This window comes from Anomaloglossus baeobatrachus, chromosome 2 (assembly GCF_048569485.1).
Source record: "Anomaloglossus baeobatrachus isolate aAnoBae1 chromosome 2, aAnoBae1.hap1, whole genome shotgun sequence".
NCBI classification, from domain to species: Eukaryota; Metazoa; Chordata; class Amphibia; order Anura; family Aromobatidae; genus Anomaloglossus; species Anomaloglossus baeobatrachus.
In genome coordinates this window covers 512,427,732-512,451,634 of record NC_134354.1, presented here as the reverse complement: position 1 = coordinate 512,451,634, position 23,903 = coordinate 512,427,732, and the positions used below count along the sequence as shown (strand labels likewise).

Here is a 23,903-nt window from a genome sequence, read left to right as displayed (position 1 = left end):
TCCAGGAGCTCGACGCCAGAAAACAGCTCTGCAGAGGACATCGCACAACCTGGGACTGCTGGACAAGATGAGGAGGAGCTCGCCCAAGGGTCCTCAACGAGCCAGACGCCAGCCCTCCGCTCTGCAATGGACAGTGAAGCACCAGGCTCCGCAGCGGGCCGCAGATCACCACGTGCCATTCCACCGAGCCTGGGAGGCTCGGATAGCCTTCTTCAAATGGCTATGGCCCTACGCCAGGCTGGAGACCGGGAGGGCTACAAGGAACTCATGGCCGAGCGTGAGCGGCAAGCAGCGCGTGAAGAGCGCCAGGCAGAGCGTAACTACCAGCTGCAGCTAGCTCAGCTCCGGCCCTCATCAGCCACCCGTGACCTTCCAGACACCAAACTTCCAAAGGTCCGTGTTGAGGACTTCCCAGTGCTGGAGAAGGATGGAGACTTGGACTCTTTCTTGACTGCTTTTGAACGGACTTGCTTGCAGCATCATCTGAACAAGGACCAGTGGGCCAAATACCTGACCCCCCGTCTAAGGGGTAAGGCCCTGGATGTCCTTGGGGACTTACCTGCTGAGGCAGATCAGGGCTACGACACCATCAAGCGGGCCCTGATCCAACAGTACAACCTCACTCCAGAGTCCTACCGCAAGAAGTTCCGGAGCCTACAGAAGGGACCAAAGGACTCCTGGGCTGACCACAGGCGGGCACTTGCCCGAGCTGCCGACCACTGGACCCAAGGCCTGCAGCTTTCCACCGGACCGGAGATCCTGGACTTGTTCATCACGGAGCAACTCTTGTGGAACTGCCCTGAGGATCTCCGCCAGTTCATCCGAGACCAGAAGCCAAAGGGGTCCACGGCTACAGCTGCCCTTGCCGATGACTACACCAACAACCGGGCCCCTGAGGCCAGGAGAGCGGCCACCAGCAGCACCTGGAGAGGGGGTAAGATGAATTCTGCGACTGCCCCACCTGCCCCTAGACTGCAGGGGGTGTCCCCCTCAACTCCCCTCTCCAGGCCCGTGGCAGAACCAAGACGGTGCCACCAGTGCAACCTACCTGGACACTTCAAGGCCATGTGCCCTCAGCGCCCCAAGGCCCCGGCTCCGTCCCCGTCCCAAGGGCCGCCCAAGGTGTATTGTGTGGGTGGGGGTGGTGGTAGGTCCCTGGACAGCTTCCAACCTGTCACCGTCGGCCAGTCTGTGACCATAGGACTGCGAGACAGCGCCTCGGAGGTGACTCTGGTGCGGCCTGAGATGGTGTCCCCCCAAGACTTGATCCCTGGAAAAACCCTCGCTGTCTCCGGGATTGGAGGCATTGACCCGGCGCTGCCTGTTGCTGACATTTATGTGGACTGGGGCGCAGGGCGAGGGGTGAGGGAGGTGGGGGTAACTGATCGGATCCCTGCAAACGTGCTACTTGGGACAGATTTGGGGCAAATAACCTCCCAGTTTGGCCCCGCCCCAAAGGCTGAACCTTCAGCCAGTGCTGACGTGCCTCCGGACAATGTTAATGTGTTATCTATGAATGATGTAAGGGAGGAGGGAGTGAACTCTGATATTTCTGCTTGCACAGACACCATAGACACACACGCAGCTGCAGCTGTGACAGGGGAGGGGGTCAGAGAAAGGTGTGACAATGCCTCTACAAGTAACCAGCCTGCGAGCTGGGATCTGCTGCCCTCTGCAGGGATAAGCAGAGAGCAGGGTGCTGCAGGGGGAGGACCAGTGTGTGGGGTGGGGGCTACCACAGCAAATGTGGGGTCCCCAGAGATTTCACAGCGGGGTTCTGTTGCTGCAGAGGGGGAACAGGCAGGTGAGATTGGGGCCGGTCCAGGAGCGGAAGTGCTCCCAGGTAAGATCTCGGTGCAGGGTTCCCCCACAACCGGGGTGTCAGGAAGCCAGGTAGGTCTGCCTGAACCGGCGACTTGGTCAGGAACGGAGGAGGAGCAGGCACGACCCACGGTCGCAGCGGCTGTGGCCGCTGTCACCCGCAGTGGGAGTGCTGGAAGCCAAGGGGCCTCCCGGAGGTCCGATAGCTCTTCCCCTTCTGACCAAGTGGCAGCCGAGTCAGGTGGAGGCCAGGACACAGGTCCCGGGGTACTGACCGAAGATGTGACAGTCTCGTCGATTCTGGCCACATCTGGTCAGGGGTTTCAGGCAGCGTTAGAAGCTGACGACAGCCTGAAAGCTCTAAAGGAGCAGGCGGCACAGCCTCCCTCGGACTCGGACCCGGAGCGAGTGGTCTGGGACCAAGGACGGCTGTACCGGGCCACGGTCCAGCAGGGTTCACCGGAGGCGTGGCCCAGGGACCGACAGTTGGTGGTACCCTATCCGTTCCGGACGGAGTTGTTGCGGATCGCACATGAGATTCCGATGGCCGGACACCTAGGGATCGCTAAGACCAAGGCCAGGTTAAACCAGCATTTCTACTGGCCAAAAATGGGGGCCGATGTGGCTGCCTACTGCCGTTCGTGTGAAACCTGTCAGAGAGTGGGGAAGGCGGGGCCACGCCCCAAAGCCCCACTGGTATCTCTGCCAATCATCGATGAGCCTTTCAGGAGGGTGGCTGTGGATCTGGTCGGCCCGCTGGCCATCCCCAGCAGCTCCGGGAAACGCTTCATACTGACGGTAGTGGACTATGCCACCCGGTACCCAGAAGCAGTGGCCTTGTCGTCCATTCGGGCTGACAAGGTGGCCACCGCATTGCTGGAGATTTTCTCCCGAGTGGGTTTTCCCCAGGAAATGCTCACTGACCGGGGGACCCAATTCATGTCCCAGCTGATGGAGGCCCTCTGTAAGCAAGTCCAGGTGCGACATCTGGTGGCCAGCCCGTACCATCCACAGACTAATGGCCTGTGCGAGCGGTTCAATGGCACCTTAAAGCAGATGCTTAAGATGTTGGTCGACTCCCATGGGCGTGACTGGGAGCGGTATCTCCCACACCTGTTATTTGCTTACCGGGAGGTTCCACAGGCCTCAACAGGATTCTCACCGTTTGAGCTCCTGTACGGGCGACGTGTGCGGGGCCCCCTGGCTCTGGTGAAAGAGGCTTGGGAAGGGGATTTGGCCACCCCTGGAGTGTCGGTTATCGAGTATGTCATGCGCTTCCGGGACAAAATGCAGGCCTTGACGCAACTGGTACACGACAATATGGCTCAAGCCCAGGCTGATCAGAAGCGTTGGTACGACCAGAACGCTTGTGAGAGGACCTACCAAGTGGGTCAAAAGGTGTGGGTACTGGTCCCCGTACCACAGGACAAGCTTCAGGCAGCCTGGGAAGGCCCATACCTCGTGTACCAGCAGCTCAACCCTGTAACGTACCTGGTCACCCTGGACCCTGCCCGTGGAAGGCGGAAGCCCTTCCATGTGAACATGATGAAGGCACATCATGAGCGGGAGGCATGTGCGCTCCCCGTGTGCAACCTGCCCGAGGAGGGAGAAGCGGAAACCCTCTTGGATATGCTAGCCCAGGTTAGGGCAGGCGGATCCATTGAGGATGTGGAGGTTGGCCACCAGCTCTTGGAGGACCAACGGTCCCAGCTGTGGGCCACCCTACACCCCTTCCGGGGGTTGTTTACCAACCAGCCCGGAAGGACTGACTTGGCTGTCCATCACGTGGACACTGGGGATCATCCCCCGATCCGGCGTTCAGCATATCGGGTCTCCCTGGAGGTGCAGCAACACATGCGCCAGGAGATTGACGAGATGCTGGAGCTGGGGGTGATCCAGGCATCCAACAGCGCTTGGGCCTCGCCTGTAGTCCTCGTCCCTAAGAAGGACCGAACCACTCGGTTCTGCGTGGACTACAGGGGGCTCAATGCTGTCACGGTCGCCGATGCGTACCCAATGCCACGCATCGATGACCTGCTCGATCAGTTGGCCGGGGCTCAGTACCTGACCATCATGGATCTGAGCCGGGGATATTGGCAGATCCCCCTGACTCGCAAGGCCAGGGAACGCTCTGCCTTTATTACCCCATTTGGACTGTACGAGTCCACGGTGATGCCATTCGGGATGAGGAATGCCCCTGCCACTTTCCAGCGGATGGTCAACACCCTGCTCAAGGGACTTGAAGGGTACGCGGCCGCGTACCTGGATGACATTGCCGTCTTCAGTCCCACCTGGGAGGACCACCTAGAGCATCTAGCACAGGTGCTCAGGCGGATCCACCGGGCAGGTTTGACCGTCAAGCCGGGAAAGTGTCAGCTGGCCATGAGCGAGGTCCAGTACCTCGGTCACCGGGTAGGTGGGGGAACGCTGAAGCCCGAGCCTGAGAAAGTGGAGGCCATCGCATCCTGGCCCACCCCCAGGACCAAGAAGCAGGTGATGTCCTTCTTGGGGACCGCTGGGTACTATAGGAGGTTTGTTCCATGCTATAGTAGCCTGGCAAAGCCCTTGACGGACCTCACCAAGAAGAAGCTGCCCTCTGCAGTCGATTGGACAATGGACTGCGAGACAGCCTTCCGGGCCCTAAAGGACGCCCTGTCCAGCCCGCCCGTGCTACAGGCAGCCGACTTCACGCGGCCGTTTGTAGTACAGACCGACGCCAGTGACTTCGGCCTCGGTGCGGTGCTCAGCCAGGTGGACTCTGCGAGCCAAGAGCACCCAGTCTTGTACCTGAGCAGGAAGCTGTTACCAAGGGAAGTTGCCTATTCCACGATGGAGAAGGAGTGCCTGGCCATAGTGTGGGCCCTGCAGCGTCTGCAACCCTATCTATACGGGCGCCACTTCATCGTGGAGACGGACCACAATCCCCTCAGCTGGTTGCACACCGTCTCTGGGACGAATGGGCGATTGTTGCGATGGAGCCTTGCGCTCCAGCAATACAACTTCACCATTCGCCACAAAAGGGGCCGTGACCACGGTAACGCAGACGGGCTGTCCCGACAAGGAGAGGTCGCGGACGGGCGCACGGGGGAACACCGGAGTGTGCTGCCCCCTAGCGCCCTCACAAGGGGGGAGGTGTGAGGTAAATCCGGAGATATGACGATAAATCATGACATTCAAGCCATGTCAGGAAGCCCTCTCCTGGTGTCACTACCCCCTTCCCTTCACACAACTGGTTTAGCAACAAATCCATGGCCATGTCCTGTGATATGGAAATTAGGTGGCTTTAGGACAATGGACACAGGATGACTCCCTGCCGTCACCCTGTAGTGGGGGCTGCTAGCTAGTTAGCAAGGCTATGGAAATAGCCAGACAGAACGACTCCAGTAAAAAATGGTTCATATCTCGCAAGCCATATTTCCGATAAATATGGCAACCATAAAAATGGTGTCTCCGCATGTGGACGATGCCGGCACACCCTTTTTATGGGAGCAGGACATTGGGAAATGCCCCAGGCGTGATATCAGCCAATGGGGAACTGGCAGACAGGTCATGAGTCCCCTCGTTCTGTAGCTAAATTCATAACTGTCACAATGAGAGCATTGGCGTCCGCCTACGACGCTCCCAGGCAAAGTTATGGCCAATATCCCCTTGGCTGGATAATTCTGATCCATGCAGGGGGAGTGGCAGTGCTTCCCTGTGAGGTCACTAAGGTAGGAGGGGACCTGGATCTGCCCAGGTTGATAACCCTACTTCGGCCATTTTCCAGCGTTCTTCTGCTCGGGGGCCTGGTTGGGAAAGACCTGTGAGGAAGAATCCTAGAAACCTGGTCTACAGCGCCCCCCTGTGGCCAGACACACAAGGTAACTGCTGGAACTGTGTATACCTGTTTGTAACCCATGCTTTATCTGTAACTGTACTCTGACATATGTATATTCTGTAGATTCCCTATTGTATATATTGTAGTTTCTAGTGTGCTTTAGGCTGATTAAATTATATAATTAATCTTGGGCTGTTCTGTTATCTCGATCTTGAATCCCACGTCTGTGTGTTCGGCTAATAGTTACCGTAAATCGGTTGGTGGCAGCGAATTGTGCCAAGGATTATTGTGGGGAGGCCAGTGAGATTCGGGAAGATTTTATATATTCCGCCCGCGGAGGTCGGGGGAATATATACCTTACTCTCACCGGGGACCCTTCAATAATCGGCATAAGTAGTATAGCGGCCTCCTTGCTTATTGTCGGGCAATTCCATAATTGGCCTGACTATAAGAGGGGCGCTAGAGAGCGCATCACGTGCTCTGTCGGTCGGGAGGTATAAAGGAGGGGTGACCCCCACTTGTTACCCCCGATTGTGACGTACTGGTAGCCAGCGCGGGGGATTTCTGAGTGACCCCCCCGGAGGTTTGTGACATCCACCTCATGAAAAGCAGAGACCAAAAGAAAAAGGGTCCTGGTGACACAGTCTATCATCTGTGATGTGGCGGGATGTCCCTATTATCGAGAGTAGGCTGTATACATAGGAATATAGTGGCACTATGCCAGTATCAGAAGTAAAATCATACACTCTAATCTAGGCAAATAGTCTTTCCATGCCAGTGCGGCTGCCCCCAGATATACCTGTGATACCCCTTCACTTCAAAAACGGATGTGATGAGTACCAAGGCTTTTATTTTATAGCCAATAATTCACAATGTGAAGCCTGAACTCCTCCGTGTGTCGTGAACTATTATATAGACTACTCTATAATAAACCTCATAGCTCTCGGCTGAGGGTGACACACGAATGAGAAGCCGGGCACCCGACAGCTGAACTACGAGCAGTGCAGAGGTAAAGCATTGACCCTCGGCTATCCCAACAGGTAACTGTTTATTACATGACATGGAGCATTCCAAGGTCTGGAGTGTTCTCTAACAGTACTCTTCTCTCGTGGTCAGCAGGTGACCATGGACGTGGCCACGCAGAGTCCACCTTTACCAGATCCCTCCTGACTGCGCATTATGTTCAGAGAGTGGGGATTTTTATACAGCTAGTGGAACAGCTGATGGCGTCTAAGGGATGTGTGTGCCATAAAATCCAATTCTTCTAATGGGAATGAGTACCTATGCTGTGTATCTTGGGGTCTGTTAAACAACTAAACCTCAAGCATACCCATAATCTGCGTAGGGTCATAAATGCAAAAACAATTTGCCCAAAGGGCAACTACAGGACCCTAAACTAAAGATTAATAAAACTTTTAATTCTAACAAATTAACACAGATCAATCTAAAATCAGTAGCAGGTAGAGCAATCAAACATATACTAAATCACGTATCCGGCCGCGGACCAGACACTGAGTAAGTGAACAACTGTCCTACAATAATTGTCAGAGTGATATTGCCCTACCCTGCCTAATAAAAGCTAACTAATCGCCTCCCCAACATGTTTCACCATGTCTGGCTTCAGGGGGCTAAGGCTATAGTCTCACTAGTGTCCGGTCCGTGACCGGGTACGTGATTTAGTATATGTTTGATTGGTCTATATGCTACTGACTTTAGATTGATCTGTGTTAATTTGTTAGGATTAAAAGTTAACGGGAACCAAACATAAGGATTTTCCTATATAAGGTGCATAACCCGCCCGGACATTAGCAGCGAGGTGCACACGTCAATCAAAAAGATGATGAATTTTCAAACTTTCTCACGAAAAAAGTAATACAAGGAGAGCTCAAAACTGGTTCACAGACTAAAAACTCCTTAATTTAAAAATTATCAATTTTATTAACAGAAGCAATTAAAAACACTTCCACATTATATAGAAAATATTCATTGGTGCCATACAAAAATTTCAAACATATATCCCCCTTATTTTTATAGTCCTATGTGTTACCCCAATTTAGGAGCAAGAACAAATGTCAGTAAGGCGCAATATAAAAATATATCCCTAAACAGTCCAATAGTCAAGGGTCCTACAGTCAAGATCCCTAAAGGCAGCACTTTTTACCCTAAATTAGTTGGTTCTGCACTGAGATATAATTCTGTATATACTGCCACTTCCTATATTAGTGAGGAGGCTGTCAACCTTCTACCCATAATCGACCCGACGCGTTTCCCCTTCTAATAGAAGGTTCTTCAGGGGTCATCAAAAAGTAGTATAGAAAAATACAAATAATTTATACATTATCCTCCAATCATACAGTGAATACAGACATAGTTTTTGTAATCTCCCCAAACAGAGTACATCAAACAAATGATCTTCAGATTGTACATATGACTATTATAGTCTCCTCTGGTGCTGTCGTATCTTTAGACTCCAAAAATTGCCAGGTAACACAGAGTTCCACAAAATATTAGCGTGGATATTACCGAACAAAGAATTCCTGTTATAGAAATATTTTTCAGATTTTTGTCATCTCATTCGGGACAAGGCTGTATATTCTAGGTGAATGATGGTGTCACCTATTAAAAACATGCCCATTCATAATTCCCCTTCAGCAAGCTTTTTCCTTTTCTGTGTCCGTGTAGATGAATGGACTAGAGTCCCCTCAGGTTGCAATTGGCATGTCCTGGTCCAAATAAATTTAAAACTATATACCAGCATGTAGTTGGGGCTCCCTGCACTGTTCAGAGCGTTCCCAGCCTCTGCAAAATCCACGTGGAGACAGCGTTCTCTGTGTTACCTGGCAATTTTTGGAGTCTAAGGCTATGTGCGCACGTTGCGTAAATTCATGCAGTTACGCTGCGCTTTGCAGCGCAGCGTAACTGCATGCGTCCTGCGTCCCCTGCACAGTCTATGGAGATTGTGCAGGGGCCATGCGCACATGGCGTCTTAGAGCGCAGCGCTTCGGCTACTGCCGAAGCGCTGCGCAAAAAGTGACATGTCACTTCTTCCGTGCGCTTTGCTGGCAGCTCCTGCTCTGTCTATGGCAGGAGCTGCAGGCAGAGCGCACGTTCTCGCCGGCACCATGCGCTTCAGAACGGAGCTTTTCAGCTGCGCTCTGAAGCGCACCTTTTACGGTGCTGGGCTAGTACGCAACGTGCGCACATACCCTAAAGATACGACAGCACCAGAGGAGACTATAATAGTCATATGTACAATCTGAAGATCATTTGTTTGATGTACTCTGTTTGGGGAGATTACAAAAACTGTCTGTATTCACTGTATGATTGGAGGATAATGTATAAATTAATTGTATTTTTCTATACTACTTTTTGATGACCCAGGAAGAACCTTCTATTAGAAGGGGAAACGCGTCGGGTCGATTAGGGGTAGAAGGTTGACAGCCTCCTCACTAATATAGGAAGTGGCAGTATATATGGAATTATATCTCAGTGCAGAACCGACTAATTTAGGGTAAAAAGTGCTGCCTTTAGGGATCTTGACTGTAGGACCCTTGACTATTGGACTGTTTAGGGATATATTTTTATATTGCGCCTTACTGACATTTGCTCTTGCTCCTAAATTGGGGTAACACATAGGACTATAAAAATAAGGGGGATATATGTTTGAAATTTTTGTATGGCACCAATGAATATTTTCTATATAATGTGGAAGTGTTTTTAATTGCTTCTGTTAATAAAATTGATAATTTTTAAATTAAGGAGTTTTTAGTCTGTGAACGAATTTTCAAACTTTATAAACTTGGATTTCACAGCCTACACATCCGAGCTGCCCCCTGATGGTATGTACAGCCTGTGCCTGATGGTGCCAGCACTGCACTGGCTGCACCTTAAGGTACCGTCACACTAAGCGACGCACCAGCGATCCCACCAGCAACCTGACCTGGTCAGGATCGCTGGAGCGTCGCTACACGGGTTGCTGGTGAGCTGTCACACAGGCAGATCTCACCAGTGACCAGCCAGCAGCGACGTGTGGAAGCGATGCTGCGCTTGGTAACTAAGGTAAATATCGGGTAACCAACCCGATATTTACCTTGGTTACCAGCGCACACCGCTTAGCGCTGGCTCCCTGCACTGCTAGCCAGAGTACACATCGGGTTAATTACTCAATGTGTACTCCGGCTACGCATGCAGGGAGCCGGCACTGACAGTGTGAGAGCGGCGGACGCTGGTAACTAAGGTAAATATCGGGTAACCAAGGAAAGGGCTTCTTGATTACCCGATGGTTACCAGCGTCCGCAGAAGCCGGCTCCCTGCTCACTGCACATTCAGTTGTTGCTCTGTCGCTGTCACACACAGCGATGTGCGCTTCACAGCGTGAGAGCGGCGGATGCTGGTAACGAAAGTAAATATCGGGTAACCAAGGAAAGGGCTCCTTGGTTACCCGATATTTACATTGGTTACCAGCGTCCGCAGAAGCCGGCTCCTGCTGCTTGCACATTTAGTTATTGCTGTCTCGCTGTCACACACAGCGATGTGTGCTTCACAGCGGGAGAGCAACAACTAAAAAAAGGTCCAGGACATTCAGCAACAACCAACGACCTCACAGCAGGGGCCAGGTTGACAGCAGGGGCCAGGTTGTTGCTGGATGTCACACACAGCAACATCGCTGTTACGTCACAGAAGTCGTGCCTCAGCAGCGATGTTGCTAGCGATGTTGCTTAGTGAGACGTGGCCTTTATATACCAAAATCCTGATGTTTGGTTCCCTTTTAAGTTTTATTAATCTTTAGTTTAGGGTACCTCTAGTTGCCCTTTGGGCAAATTGTGTTTGTCTTGGGGTCTGTTAACACAGACTGATTGTCATGATAAAACCATCGATCGTATTGTATTATCGTTATCACGCTGTGTGAAATCCTCTTTAGAGGCCAGCTAAGCAGAAAGCTTTGAACCTGCCCCCCCTCCCCCGAATGTGTCTCCTGCTATCTCCTATGTCTAGAGACGAGATTGTCGGTGCCCTCCTGTCCTACACAAAGGATCCAAACTCCAGATTGCTCTTATGTATTCAGATTTGACCAGTTAATGATAGACCACTACTACTAACTAAATTCTAGTTATCAGTTTTGCTGTTTGGGTGCAATCTATTGTTCCTTGTTATCATTTATTCCTTAGGCTGCGGTCACACGTAGCGACGCACCAACAATCTCACCAGCGATCCGACCTGGCAGGGATTGTTGGTGCGTCGCTACATGGTCGCTGGTGAACTGTCAATCTAGCAGATCCCACCAGCGACTCTTTTAACGATGCTGCGCTTGGTAAGCAGGGTAAATATCGGGTTAATAAGCAAAGTGCTTTGCTTGGTTACCCGATATTTACCCTGGTTAACAGTGTACGCTGCTTAGGGTACCTTCACACTAAGCGATGCAGCAGCGATCCGACCAGCGATCTGACCTGGTCAGGATCGCTGCTGCATCGCTACATGGTCGCTGGTGAGCTGTCAAACAGGCAGATCTCACCAGCGACCAGTGAACAGCCCCCAGCCAGCAGCGACGTGCAAGTGACGCTGCGCTTGCACGGAGCCGCCGTCTGGAAGCTGCGGAGACTGGTAACTAAGGTAAACATCGGGTATGGTTACCCGATGTTTACATTAGTTACCAGCGCACAGCTGTGTGTGCAGGGAGCAGGGAGCCGCGCACACTGAGCGCTGGCTCCTTGCTCTCCTACCGTAGCTACAGTACACATCGGGTTAATTAACCCGATGTGTAATGCAGCTACATGTGCAGAGAGCCGGAGCCGCGCACACTGCTTAGCGCTGGCTCCTTGCTCTCCTAGCTGCTGTACACATCGGGTTAATTAACCCGATGTGTACAGCAGCTACATGTGCAGAGAGCCGGAGCCGGCAGCACAGGCAGCGTGAGAGCTGCAGAGGCTGGTAACTAAGGTAAATATCGGGTATCCACCTTGGTTACCCGATGTTTATCTTGGTTACAAGCTTACCTCAGCTGTCAGACGCCGGCTCCTGCTCCCTGCTCGCTTCATTTGTCGCTCTCTCGCTGTCACACACAGCGATCTGTGTGTCACAGCGGGAGAGCGCCTTTGAAGAAAACGAACCAGGGCTGTGTGTAACGAGCAGCGATCTCGCAGCAGGGGCCAGATTGCTGCTCAGTGTCACACACAGCGAGATCGCTAATGAGGTCACTGCTGCGTCACAAAAAGCGTGACTCAGCAGCGATCTCGGCAGTGAGCTCGCTGTGTGTGAAGCACCCCTCAGAGTCGGTGCTCGTTGGTCTCCCGCAGTCAAACATACCGATGCGTGTTGCACAGCGGGAGACCAACGAGCAAAAAATGAACCAGAACAGTGTGTAACGAGCAGCGATCTCACAGCAGGGGCCAGGTCGCTGCTTAGTGTCACACACAGCGAGATCGCTAATGAGGTCACTGGTATGTCTGCATTTATTATTCTCTTATGCTTAAACTAGTGAAAGGACCTCTTTAACCCCTTCACGACCTTTTATTAACCTGTACGTCCATTAACCTGTTAAATGCTGCTGTCCATCTCTTCCAGCGGCATATAACACACACCAGCAGGAGGAGCGTCATTCCACATGCCCATCAGCTCACTCATGACATGATCACGGGGCCCCGATGGGTTGCCATGACAGGCAGCGGTCTGCTGAAGACTCTTGTGTTTTCAGTACGATACTCTTGTGAAAGCCAGTGTTCATAGGAGATTGTGATTTTTTTTTTTGCTATACATGGCAGTGCTGAAAAATAAAAGTTAGCTCTTGCAAGAAGGGGAAGAAAAATGAAAGCGCTACAATAACGCAATATCGCCTGGTTGTAAAGGGGTTAAGGATATTAAACTAGTAAAACTGGTTGGACTCTAATGCTCACAGGTGAAAAAAGAGGTTATGCTCTGAGTTGAAAAGTGATGGGCTGAAGATAATGTAGAATTCCTCGTAGTTCATACCCCTTCAACTAGTGTTTAGCCACGACAAACTTACTCATTCCTCCCTCCTCCCGTTACTTTGTAGCGCAAGGTAGTTTTACTATATATCGGGCTAAGGATATTAAGGATATTGCAAGATTATCGTTAATTGTAACTAGGAACACTTGATTCATTATAATCTTTCAATCTGTTTAGGCTGCCAATCACTCTTAGGCCCCCTTCACACGTCAGTGATTCTGGTACGTATGTGCATTTTTTTTTTTTTTGTACGTACCAGAATCACTGACATACGCAGACACATTATAATCAATGGGTCTGCTCACACATCAGTGATATTTCACTGAACGTGTCTCCGTGCAGCGTACACGCGTGTCCGTGCTTCTGCACGGAGACAAGTCCGTTTTGTTTCTGGCATCACTGATGACCCATGGACCACACTATGGTGTGATCCGTGTGTGATCAGTGAAACACGTACTAGAAAAACATTGACATATTAAATAATAAACATTTTCAACTATTCTTTCCAGCGATTCGCTGTGCAGCCTCCGCTCTCTGCAGCCTCCTGGCCGGCTCATGAATATTCATGAAAGCAGGAACCGCTGACCCGGAAGTAGCTGCAGAGAGCGGTGGGTGGACGCTGCAGAGCCGAGGAGTTCAGCACCATGGACAGTAGTAGCGAATGCAGGTGAGTAATGTCCATTTGTAATCACGTATTGCACATGGACAACCCACGTGTGCCGTGAATCACGAAACACGGAGGGACGTGTGTGTTTTACACGTCAGTCAAGAATGTCAGTGTTTTTCACTGACGTGTGAAGGGGGCCTTAGAGCGGGGAAATCGCCTTCTCGTCAGGAGAAATGGTCTTTTGAGCTGCACAGAAGGTCATCGTTCTTGGCAGCACATTCTTCTGTGAAAATAGAGCCTGTACTGCCAAAGACGATGGCCGCCTTTTTTTTACGTTTTTACCTGCGTTTCCGCAGCATTTTGAACTGCAGCGTTTTAATGCCAAAATGTATGCGTTTTGATTTCAAGACAAGTCTATGGGAAATTGGGGTTTCTTGTGCGCACAATGCTGTTAAAAAATGCTGCGTTTCAGTTGCTGAAAATTTGGCAAAAACTCAGCGTTCAAAGAAGCAGCATGTCAATTGCTTTTGCCACTTTGGATTTTTTTTTACTAACATTAGAGTCAATGAGAAGTTTATAAATGCATCCTAAATCAAAATCCTAGCGTTTAACATGCTTTTTTGATGCAGAAAGCATGCTTTTTGGAAAAAAAAAAGCATGCGTTTTTACATTATATTAATGGCATGATATATCCCTTTACACACACACACAGTCCGACAAATTAATGAAAATCAATAAATTAACGTTATTTTATACATAAATATTAGCACACACTTATCATTTTAATAAAATAAGCTATTTTGTGTATGATTTTAATCATAATCATTTTTTTTACCTTTTTTTTTATAGTGTTTGAATGTTTAAACTTTATTTAGCAGTGTATTTGTGTTCAAAGCGCATCTGACTTTAAGCAATGAAAAAGCATGTAAATCGCGGTTAAAAACGCTAGCGTATTTATAGCGTTTTTGTGGTCAAAACCAAATTTGACAAAGACCATTTCTGACAGAGGATGCGTTTAGAACTACAAGTAACTCGACACAAAGTGCGCACATGGCCCTATAGGTTGTTCAGTGCACATCTGAAGTGCCTTCTGCTTGTGTAAACAGGCTAGTAAATGTTGATGGTCCTTTAACACTGGACACATTATATACAATGGTGAGAAAAAGTGTTTGCCCCCTTCCTGATTTCTTATTCTTTTACAGGTTTGTCACACTTAAATGTTTCAGATTAGACAAAGATAATGCAAGTAAACACAAAATGCAGTTTATAAGTGAAGGTCTTTAGTATGAAGTGAAAAAGAAATCCAAACCTACAGGCCCTGTGTGAGAAAGTGATTGCTTTTCCTTAAATCATAAAAGAGCTGTGGTTGATCACATTTTGGAGAAGCTGAGTTCAATTTTCCTAGCCACACCCCGGCCTGACTACTGCCACACATGCTCTCTCAAGAAATCACTTAAATAGGACCTGCGTGACAAAGTGAAGTAGACCAAAAGATCCACAAAAGCTAGACATCATGCTGCAATCCAAAAAATTCAGGAACAAAGGAGAAAGTAATTTAGATCTATCAATCTGGAAAAGGTTCTGAAGCCATTTCTAAAGCTTTGGGACTCCAGCGAACCACAATGAGAGACATTATCCACAAATGGCGAAAACATAAAACAGTGGTGAACCTTGCTAGGAGTGGCCGGCCGTCAAAAATTACCCCAAGAGCACAACAACGACTCATCAAGGAGGTCACAAAAGTCCCCACAACAGCATCCAAAGAACTGCAGGCCTCAGTTAAGGTCAATGTTCATGACTCCACCATAAGCAAGAGACTGGGCAATAATGGCCTGCATGGAAGAGTTCAAAGACGAAAACCACTGCTGAGGAAAAAGAAAATAAAGTCTCGTCTCAGTTTTGCCAGAAAACATCTTGCTGATCCCCAAGACTTTTGGAAGAATACTCTGTGGACTGACAAGACAAAAAGTTGAACTTTTTGGAAGGTGTATGTCCCATTTACATCTGGTTAAAGCTGGTTTCACATCGATATTCTGCCGCACTGCCGGATCCAACACAAATGCAGAACAGTTCAATACAGTTCACAGCCATCGTGGCAAGCTCCGGTCACATGCGGTCATGTGACCAGAGCTTGCCGCAATGCTTGTGAACTGTATTGAACTGTTCTGCATTTGTGCCGGATCCGGCAGTGCGGCAGAATACCGCTGATGTGAAACCAGCCTTAGTAGTAACATTTCAGAAAAAGAACATCATACCACCAGTAAAATATGATGGTGGTGGTGTGATGTTCAATGGCTATTTTGCTCCTTCGGGACCTGGAAGACTTGCTGTGGTAACTTGAACGATGAATTCTGCTGTCTACTAACAAACCCAGAAGGAGAATTTCCGGCCATCTGTTCATGACCTCAAGCTGCAGCGCACTTGGGTTAGGGAGTAGAACAATGATCCGAAACACTCCAGCAAGTCCACCTCTGGCTTAAGAAATATAAAATTAAGACCTTTAAAGTGGGCTAGTTAAAGTCCTGACCTTAATCTGCTAGAGATGCTGTGGCATGACCTAAAAAGGCAGTTCATGCTCGGAAACCCTCCAATGTGGCTGAATTACAATAATTCTGCGAAGATGAGTGGGCCAAAATTCCTTGAGCGTTTTAAAAGAATCAATGCCAGTTATCGCACATGCTTGATTGCAGTTGTTGCTGTAGTTTATAAGGTTTAAGGGGCAATCACTTTTTCACATAGGGCCCTGCGGGTTTGGATTTCTGTTTCCCTTAATAATAGAGCTTCATTTTATAAACTGCATTGTGTGTTTTACTTTATCTTTGTCTAATATTTTAAATCTGCTTGGAGATCTGAAACATTACTAATGTCTGTTCCCTACGGCTAGTTTCACATATCCGGCTGTTCGGTGGTTTGACAAATGCAGCGCACGCCAGTACAGTATGATACAGTTACAGTACAGTGGCAGCGTCGCAACTTCCGGATCACATGCTCTGGTCACATGACAGCATGTGACCGCCGCTTGTTGCGCTTACAGTGTATTGTGTGTATTGTATACACTGTACTGGAGTGCGCCGCATCCGCCAAACTGGCGAAAAGCCGGATGTGTGAAACCGGCCTACCTGTAGTGAAATCCTTACCAGCCACCCTCTTTTGTTCTTCCTGGCACTGCTTCGGTCTTGCTTCGCCATCTTGTGACCTTAGCGCTGCTGATTGACTGGAAGTCAGAGGTATTGGTCACTAGATCTCGATGCCAGTCTGAGTGCCTCATTCTGGTGCTCATACACTTAAGTGACTTTCGGTCTGCCCAGCAAACACTGGAGTGATCGGGGTAGTCTCAACAGCAGAAGACATGGATTGGTAGGTATTTTACTACAGGCAGGAAACAGACATTAGTGATACCACTGTGGGTATGAAATAAATAAAAAAAAATGCAATCTTCACACTGGCTAATGGGGCTTTTTTTTAAAACTTCAACTTTTAGGAAATACATTTACATTCGCTCCAATGGTCAGATCCCGACCCTATCATTTGTATTGCAGTGTGTAATGAGCATGCACAGCTAAGGCTGAGGCCACACTGGGATTACTGCGAGTCCTCGTATGACACTGCTCACACTCGCAGAACAGCGGGAGCAGAGTGTCATGCAACTGTGGTCCGATCGTGCGATCAGACCACAGCTGCGGAGGGGAGGGCCGATGCTGCGGAGGAGAGGGAGGGATTTGTCTCCCCATCTCCTCCATTGTTAGCTGATGAGAGAATCGCATTACACCCCTGTAATGCGAGTACAATGCAATGTTTCTCTCACCCCCATAGACTTGAATGGGTGCGCGTGAAACAGGATCGCATTGCACCCGCAGGAGCTGCCCCATAGAGTAATATTGGTACGAGTGAAATGCGTTTTGTTTTTTTTTTTGTTTTTTAATCGCATTCCACTCGCTCCGTATTACTCTCCGTGTGTACTGACCCTAATTGGGGGAGTAGAGAGAGGTGACATCGCCTGTTGTGATGGGTGGATCCTGAGTTATCAGCTGTCTACAGAGGAGTTACTTGTAATTATAATCCTGCCTCTGATAATAATGACAGGAAGTATGGGTCTAAAAGCCCAGAGGCTTTTCAGGTGAACTTAGGCTATGTGCACATGTTGCCTTTTTTTGTGACCACAAAGATGCAGCGTTTTTGTGCGTTTTGGCTGCTAAAAAACGCACAAACACACCCGCAATAAAAAACACATAAAAAAAAGCATGAGTTTTTGTACATTTTACCGTATTTATTGCCGCATTTTTGTTGCTGCTTTTTTTTCAATGCATTGTATGGGTGAAAAATGCTGGCAAAAACGCAGAAAGAATTAACATGTTGCATCTTTGTGGTCACCACAAAAAACGCACCTAAAACAAAACTGCACTGTGAGGACAGCAAAAATGAAATCTCATAGACTGCTGGAGAAGCAAAGTCATGCAGTGTTAAGACGAAAAACACACTGTGCGCACACAGCCTTAATGTGACCTTCTTTACGCTTTGGAACACACATGTACCGCTGTTCAATGTTTCAGTAGAGTTTTTGCACAATTTGCTGTTATCTTAAAAGCAGCTTAATGGCAAAATCCACAACAGGTGTTTGATCCATGAATCGCCCAATAAATTTTAAGGTTTAATTTGGTATTTCATCATGCTGTTCACATTTTGACATCATGAGACCAAGACGATACCTAACAATTGATCATCAGTGCCTTGCCATTGCAAGGCTTCAAGCAGGGTGTTCACTTACAGAAGTGGCCACTGAGCTTAGAGCGAAGTGTCATCAGCGGTTGCAGCAGACATATAGAGAGACTGAGAGAGTCACAGAAAGGCATAGAAGTGGACGTCCTTTGGCCACATCCCACATTGATCTCAAGCTCATTGTGAACAATGCCCTTCAGAACCAGATGATGAATACCACACAACTCCAGGCACATTTATGGGACACGAGAGCAATAACCAGCAGGACAGGCGTCATTGGCTTGCTGGACGAGGGAGTAGTGGGCCTCAGTCTTGTTCACTGATGAGTCAACTCATGCTGAGCAGAAATGATGGCTGCCAATGATGTTGGAGAGGTCAAGGAGAGTGTCATGCATCAGCCAATGTTGTCACCAGATGAGCCTGTGGCTGTGGTGGTGCTCCAGTGTGGGCAGGTGTCTAGTTAATAGTTTACTATACACTTTGTGCACGGTACAGTGACTGGCACCTATTACTTGAAAACATCATTAATCTAGACACTGTGCCTCTGCATGAACAACACAAACCTAATTTTATCTTCATGGACGAAAATGCTCCAGCTCATCAAGGTCACCTCATTAGGGAACGGTGCATGAAGACTACAGTACTTCAAATGGAGTGGCCTGCACGATCTCCAGACCTGAATCCAATAGAAAACTTTGAACAAACATTGAGTCTGGGATCATTTGAAAGCTAATATTCTGGGCCTTAAATGTAATCAATCAAGAGCTCTGAGGATCACCAAACGAATTGCATTTTGTGGTAGTCGTAAAAGACAACTTGAAACATTGACCTTGCCTGAGATGGATTTTCCATTTCAGAGATATTCAGATATGACACTTAATATGAAATGAGACTGCAAATACGATGGTGGTGGGTACCAGACTCGTGCAATATTCCCTGCCAAGCAGCACGCCAATGGGCTTTAATTGATGTCTAGTGGATGGCTAGTGATGCTGGTGACAGTGGTGCTGTCAGTCAAGACCATGGGGGTGGCTCTAGTCAGGCATTAATGGGTTGCATTGGTACATTTGCTATGGAATAGCCACTTGCGGCCAAGATGATGTTTGAGGCTGAGAAGTTTGAACTTGAATTTAAAACCTTACTCAGGGTTTTAAAGGCAAGGAGTTTAGTGTAGATTCTGATTGGCTCTCTATAGGCTAAATTCATACAGTTGTTTTGTCCTCTATGTATGAACTGCAATTTCCAGCCCAACTGCAGGTCTGACCTGAACCCACAGCAACCAACCAACAATACATATTGGAAAAGTATACCATTGTACACTCAAACTTCAAGTACAGTACTCTGAACTCTGTTCTTCACACTTTGCTTTTTTTTTCTTTTACAAATTAATTTTATTTCAAATTATTAATGTCTTCATTTTTGTTCTTCCTCTTTTGTCTTTTAAAGCTGCCTCAGTCATCACGGAGTCCACAATGAATGGACAGCTGGACTTAAGCGGCAAGCTGATCATTAAAGCTCAGCTTGGGGAGGACATCCGTAGAATTCCCATTCACAATGAGGACATCACTTATGATGAGCTGGTCTTGATGATGCAGAGGGTTTTCCGTGGGAAACTCTTGACTAATGATGAAGTTACCATCAAATATAAAGATGAAGGTGAGTTTTTCCACTCTGATCGTCTCCCTGTGATAAGGAAGATTGATCAATTGCTGACAAAGCCCTATGTGTGAACAGTACACCAACACGATCTGGGCATCCGTAGACAGTCACAGGCTATTGCTTTTTCTCATGGCCCCAGCATTTGCCCAAATTTTTTATGTTTGCTTGCATATGTCAGAGTTTGGGGACTGTGAAGATCTGAGGTTGTGAATTGTATTAATCACCTAGGCAGGTTAATGATACAATTATATTTATTCCTGCGTCCAGTCTACTAGTTGGCCAAACTCGATACTCCCAGTCCACGAGATCCCAAACCGGGGCCAGTAGTTCCACTGTCCCTGTACCAGGCGATATCCACTATCTCCCAAATATTGGTTGGCCCACGACTTTTATATCTCCTTTTGGTATGATCTGCAGTCACAGCTGTGCTCCTCCAGATGACGGATACCACTACCGTAGTACGTGCATCACGCAACAACCCTCCATCCCCTCGTCAGTGCCCTAAGTACCCCAAGCCGCACCCGGGTTGCTAACTGTCCATTGGTGGAGGTACTTTCCTGAAGGCAATCCCTCACCTGGGATTCCATGTTAAACCCTCTTGTGGTGACAGCTTCACTGGCTCTGCTATCACCACATAATAGGACTACTAGCTAGGAGAACAATGGCTTAATTGAGACCCCAGTTAAACGAGAATAATTTAATGATTGCTTTACCCTAACTACCAATCTTGTGCCTGACCTCCTGTGTACATAAGATCCAGCCGTCACATCTCTGCCTCATCACTCCTAGGTCTGGATGAGCATCGTGTGGGAACTCTCTCCCACAGATCCCCCTCCAAATTGTATTATTAATTTTTATTTATAGAGCACCATTGATTCCATGGTGCTGTACATGAGAAGGGGTTACATACAAACTACATATACAAGTTACAGTAGACACCTGGTACAGAGGGAAGAGGACTATACCCTTGCGGGCTTACATTCTATAGGATATTGGGAAGGAGACAGTAGGTGGGGCGATGGTGAGGCGGCAGCTCTGGCGGTGGTGAGGCGGTGGGGGTCATTGGAGACTATAAGCATTTCTGAACAGATGAGTTCTCAAGTTCCGTTTGAAGCTTGCAAGTGTAGCAGATAATCTGACATGTTGAGGTAGTGAATTACAAAGGACAGGGAATGCTCTGGAGAAGACTTGGAGGCGGTTGCTTGAGTAGCGAATGAGTGAGCAGGAGAGGAGGTGGTCTTGGGAGGCCCAGAGATTACGTGTTGGAGTGTAGTGGGAGATTAGTTTGGAGTCATATGGAGGAGACAGATTATGGATGGCTTTATAGGTCATTGTTCGTAGTTTGAATTAGATACGCTGGAGAGTTGGGAGCCAATAGAGGGATTTGCAGAGGGGAGGAGTGGGGTGGTATTGAGGCGTAAGGTGGAACAGTCGGGCAGCAGAGTTAAGGATGGACTGGAGAGGTGCAAGAGTGTTAGCAGGGAGGCCACAGGAGGATGTTGCAGTAATCGAGGCAGGAGATAATGAGGTCATACACCCTTCTATTTACATTTTATTGTGCACCTTAAACTGACAAAGTCTAATAAAACACAACGAGATCGACAGAACATGCGCTCCATGCTGGAAATGTGTGCATCCGTTAGAGCCTTGGATTCCGCTCTACGTCCATTGGTCCAATAGTCTTTATTCTGCAGCGAGCTCCTCACAGGGACGTGCTATGAAGACTGTCAATGAAACGTTTTATTCCAGAAAAATAAAAGCTGCAGTGTTATTGGTTTCTTCAGGGAATTTTGTCCATTGTAAAGCTCTTAACCTTCGCTCACATTCATATCCACATCCTAACTGGCATGGTTAGTAGCAGTTTTGTGTGGCCAGTCCTCAATGTAAGTAATCATTACAGTTATTACATAGACAGCAGAATTTTACATGAGACAGTAAATCTGCAGCAGATTTATTATGCAGCATGAGCCACTTTAATAGATTTGTTGCCTCCTTAGACACCTTTACACCACCCCTTGATTGACTTTTTGTTTTTTGCCAATATTTTGGAGAAAAATCTTGGTGTACATTGTCTGCATGACAATACGCACATGGTAGATCAGATTAGATTGCCATAGGTTGCGTTTTACTTCATCCATACAAGTCAATACTGGGGTCCTGCGCAGGTGCACATGGATCTACCCTGATCAGGGCAGATCAAAGTATTGTAGTCTGCCTGCGTGGGACCTCAATGCCGGATAGTCTGCATGACACAGGATGTGTCATGCCCCAGGCTTCTGAAGCAGGAGGACAACAATGGCCGAGAGAGGAGGCGCTGGTACTGGAGAACTGAGACACCCATCCGACCAGTCTGCACCGCAACGCTATATACAGCATGTTAGAATGCTGTATACAAGAGGCCACTGGCCGCAGATCAATCTGGCGACCGGTTCCCTTTTCAATTCCTGGATAATAGTAATTCCTCCACCCCCCCCCCCCCCCTACTTACAGTCCCAGGTGCTTGCAGGGTGTATTTAGCCTGGAGCATAGAACAATTCTGTATGAGGACCATATAGCTAAGGATTTTGTAAGACTATGTGCGCACGCTGCAGTTTTGCTCAGCGAAAAACGCACCCTCCTGCAGAAAAATGCACTTTTGTCATAAAGAAAGCATGCATTTCTGCCACTTTTCAGTGTCTTCGGTGCGTTTTTGGATTTTTTTTTTTTTTGGCGTACCTTTTGTGCGCATGCGTTTTCTCACTATATTCAATGGAAAAACGCAGGTCAAAAACGCCGAGAGAATTGACATGCTCTTCTTTTTTTTTTTTTTTTTTTTTTTTTTTTTTTTTATAATGCAACCAAAACTGCAAGGAAAAAAAAGAAGCAATGTACTCACCGCCTCTCTGAAATCTCATAGACTTTGCTGGTGAAGGACTGCATGCAGCATTGGGCAGCAAACGGCACCCAAAAAATGCGGCAAAAAAACCCCTGTGCGCACAGGGACTAGGAGTATCCTTTTGGTATATACCTCAGATATTTTTTTTTTTTGCACACTCAATTTAGCATAGTTAACCCCTTCCTGACATGTCTACATTTGTCATATGTGGGAACTGCTCTTGCTTCATTGCATGCAGACACTATATTTGTTATGCAGCCAATATCTATTCGCAGCGTGTGGAGTTCAGCTACACCTGCTGCCATTAACATCTTAAATGCCAATGTCCATCTGTAACATTGGCATTTAATGCAGTAGAGGAAGTGTTGCCAATTCCATGTTTCCATCACCCGACCAGATCATGGGGTGCTGATAGGTTGCTGTGGCCTGCCATGATTGGACTCCTATGAAGACCACAAGAGCATATTTTTGGTAGTAATGACCAATTGTGGTTTCTCCCCTTCCTTATCTTTGAATCCTATGAAGAACAACCTGGTGCTATCATTGGAGACCTTTATTTTGCTATGCTATTGCAGTATATAGTACAAGCGTTCAAATGGACTGATAGATTAAAGTGAAAAGAAAAAAAAAAACTATAGTGGGTATGGAAAGTATTCAGACCCGTTTAAACGTTTCACTTTGTTTCATTGCAGCTGTTTGGTAAATTCAAAAGTTCATTTTTTTTTTTTTTTCTTTTTCGCTCCTAATTGGGAGACCCAGACAATTGGGTGTATAGCTATTGCCTCCGGAGGCCACACAAAGTATTACACTTAAAAGTGTAAGGCCCCTCCCCTTCTGGCTATACACCCCCAGTGGGATCACTGGCTCACCAGTTTTGTGCTTTGTGCGAAGGAGGCAACACATCCACGCATAGCTCCACTGTTTAGTCAGCAGCAGCTGCTGACTATGTCGGATGGAAGAAAAGAGGGCCCATACAGGGCTCCCAGCATGCTCCCTTCTCACCCCACTTCATGTCGGAGGTGTTTGTTAAGGTTGAGGTACCCATTGCGGGTACGGAGGCTGGAGCCCACATGCTGCTTCCTTCCCCATCCCTTTTTACAGGGCTCTGGGTGAAGTGGGATTCTATCGGTCTCCAGGCACTGAGACCGTGCTCCATCCACAGCCCCTGGTATCTGCTGGACATGGAGCGGAGTATCTTCAGGGACATGGCCCTGCTACATGGAGGTACTCTGTGTCCCTGTGGGGACCGCGCAGACACACGGCAGCACTGCTGGGTGTGTTAGTGCGCCAGGGACAGCGGCGCTGTCCGCACTAGTGCCATCGCACACCACAGCGTTGCTGGGTGTGTTAGTGTATTGGGTGACTACTGCGCTAACCGCCGCTGCCATTTTTATTTAAGGCGCCGCTGGGATTTGTGGTGCGCCGGGGACTTCCGCGCCGGCCAG

General features: G+C 48.3%; 1 protein-coding gene across 2 annotated transcripts in view; it reads left to right on the top strand.

The window, feature by feature from the left end:
- Nucleotides 1-23,903, top strand: part of TFG (trafficking from ER to golgi regulator) — a 53,070-nt gene that overhangs the window by 3,880 nt on the left and 25,287 nt on the right. For both annotated transcript variants that reach the window (XM_075336551.1, XM_075336550.1), the window contains exon 2: nucleotides 19,371-19,580. In XM_075336551.1, coding sequence (XP_075192666.1) covers nucleotides 19,397-19,580 — 184 coding nt within the window. In that variant the 5' untranslated portion in view covers nucleotides 19,371-19,396. The remainder of the gene's footprint in view (nucleotides 1-19,370; nucleotides 19,581-23,903) is intronic.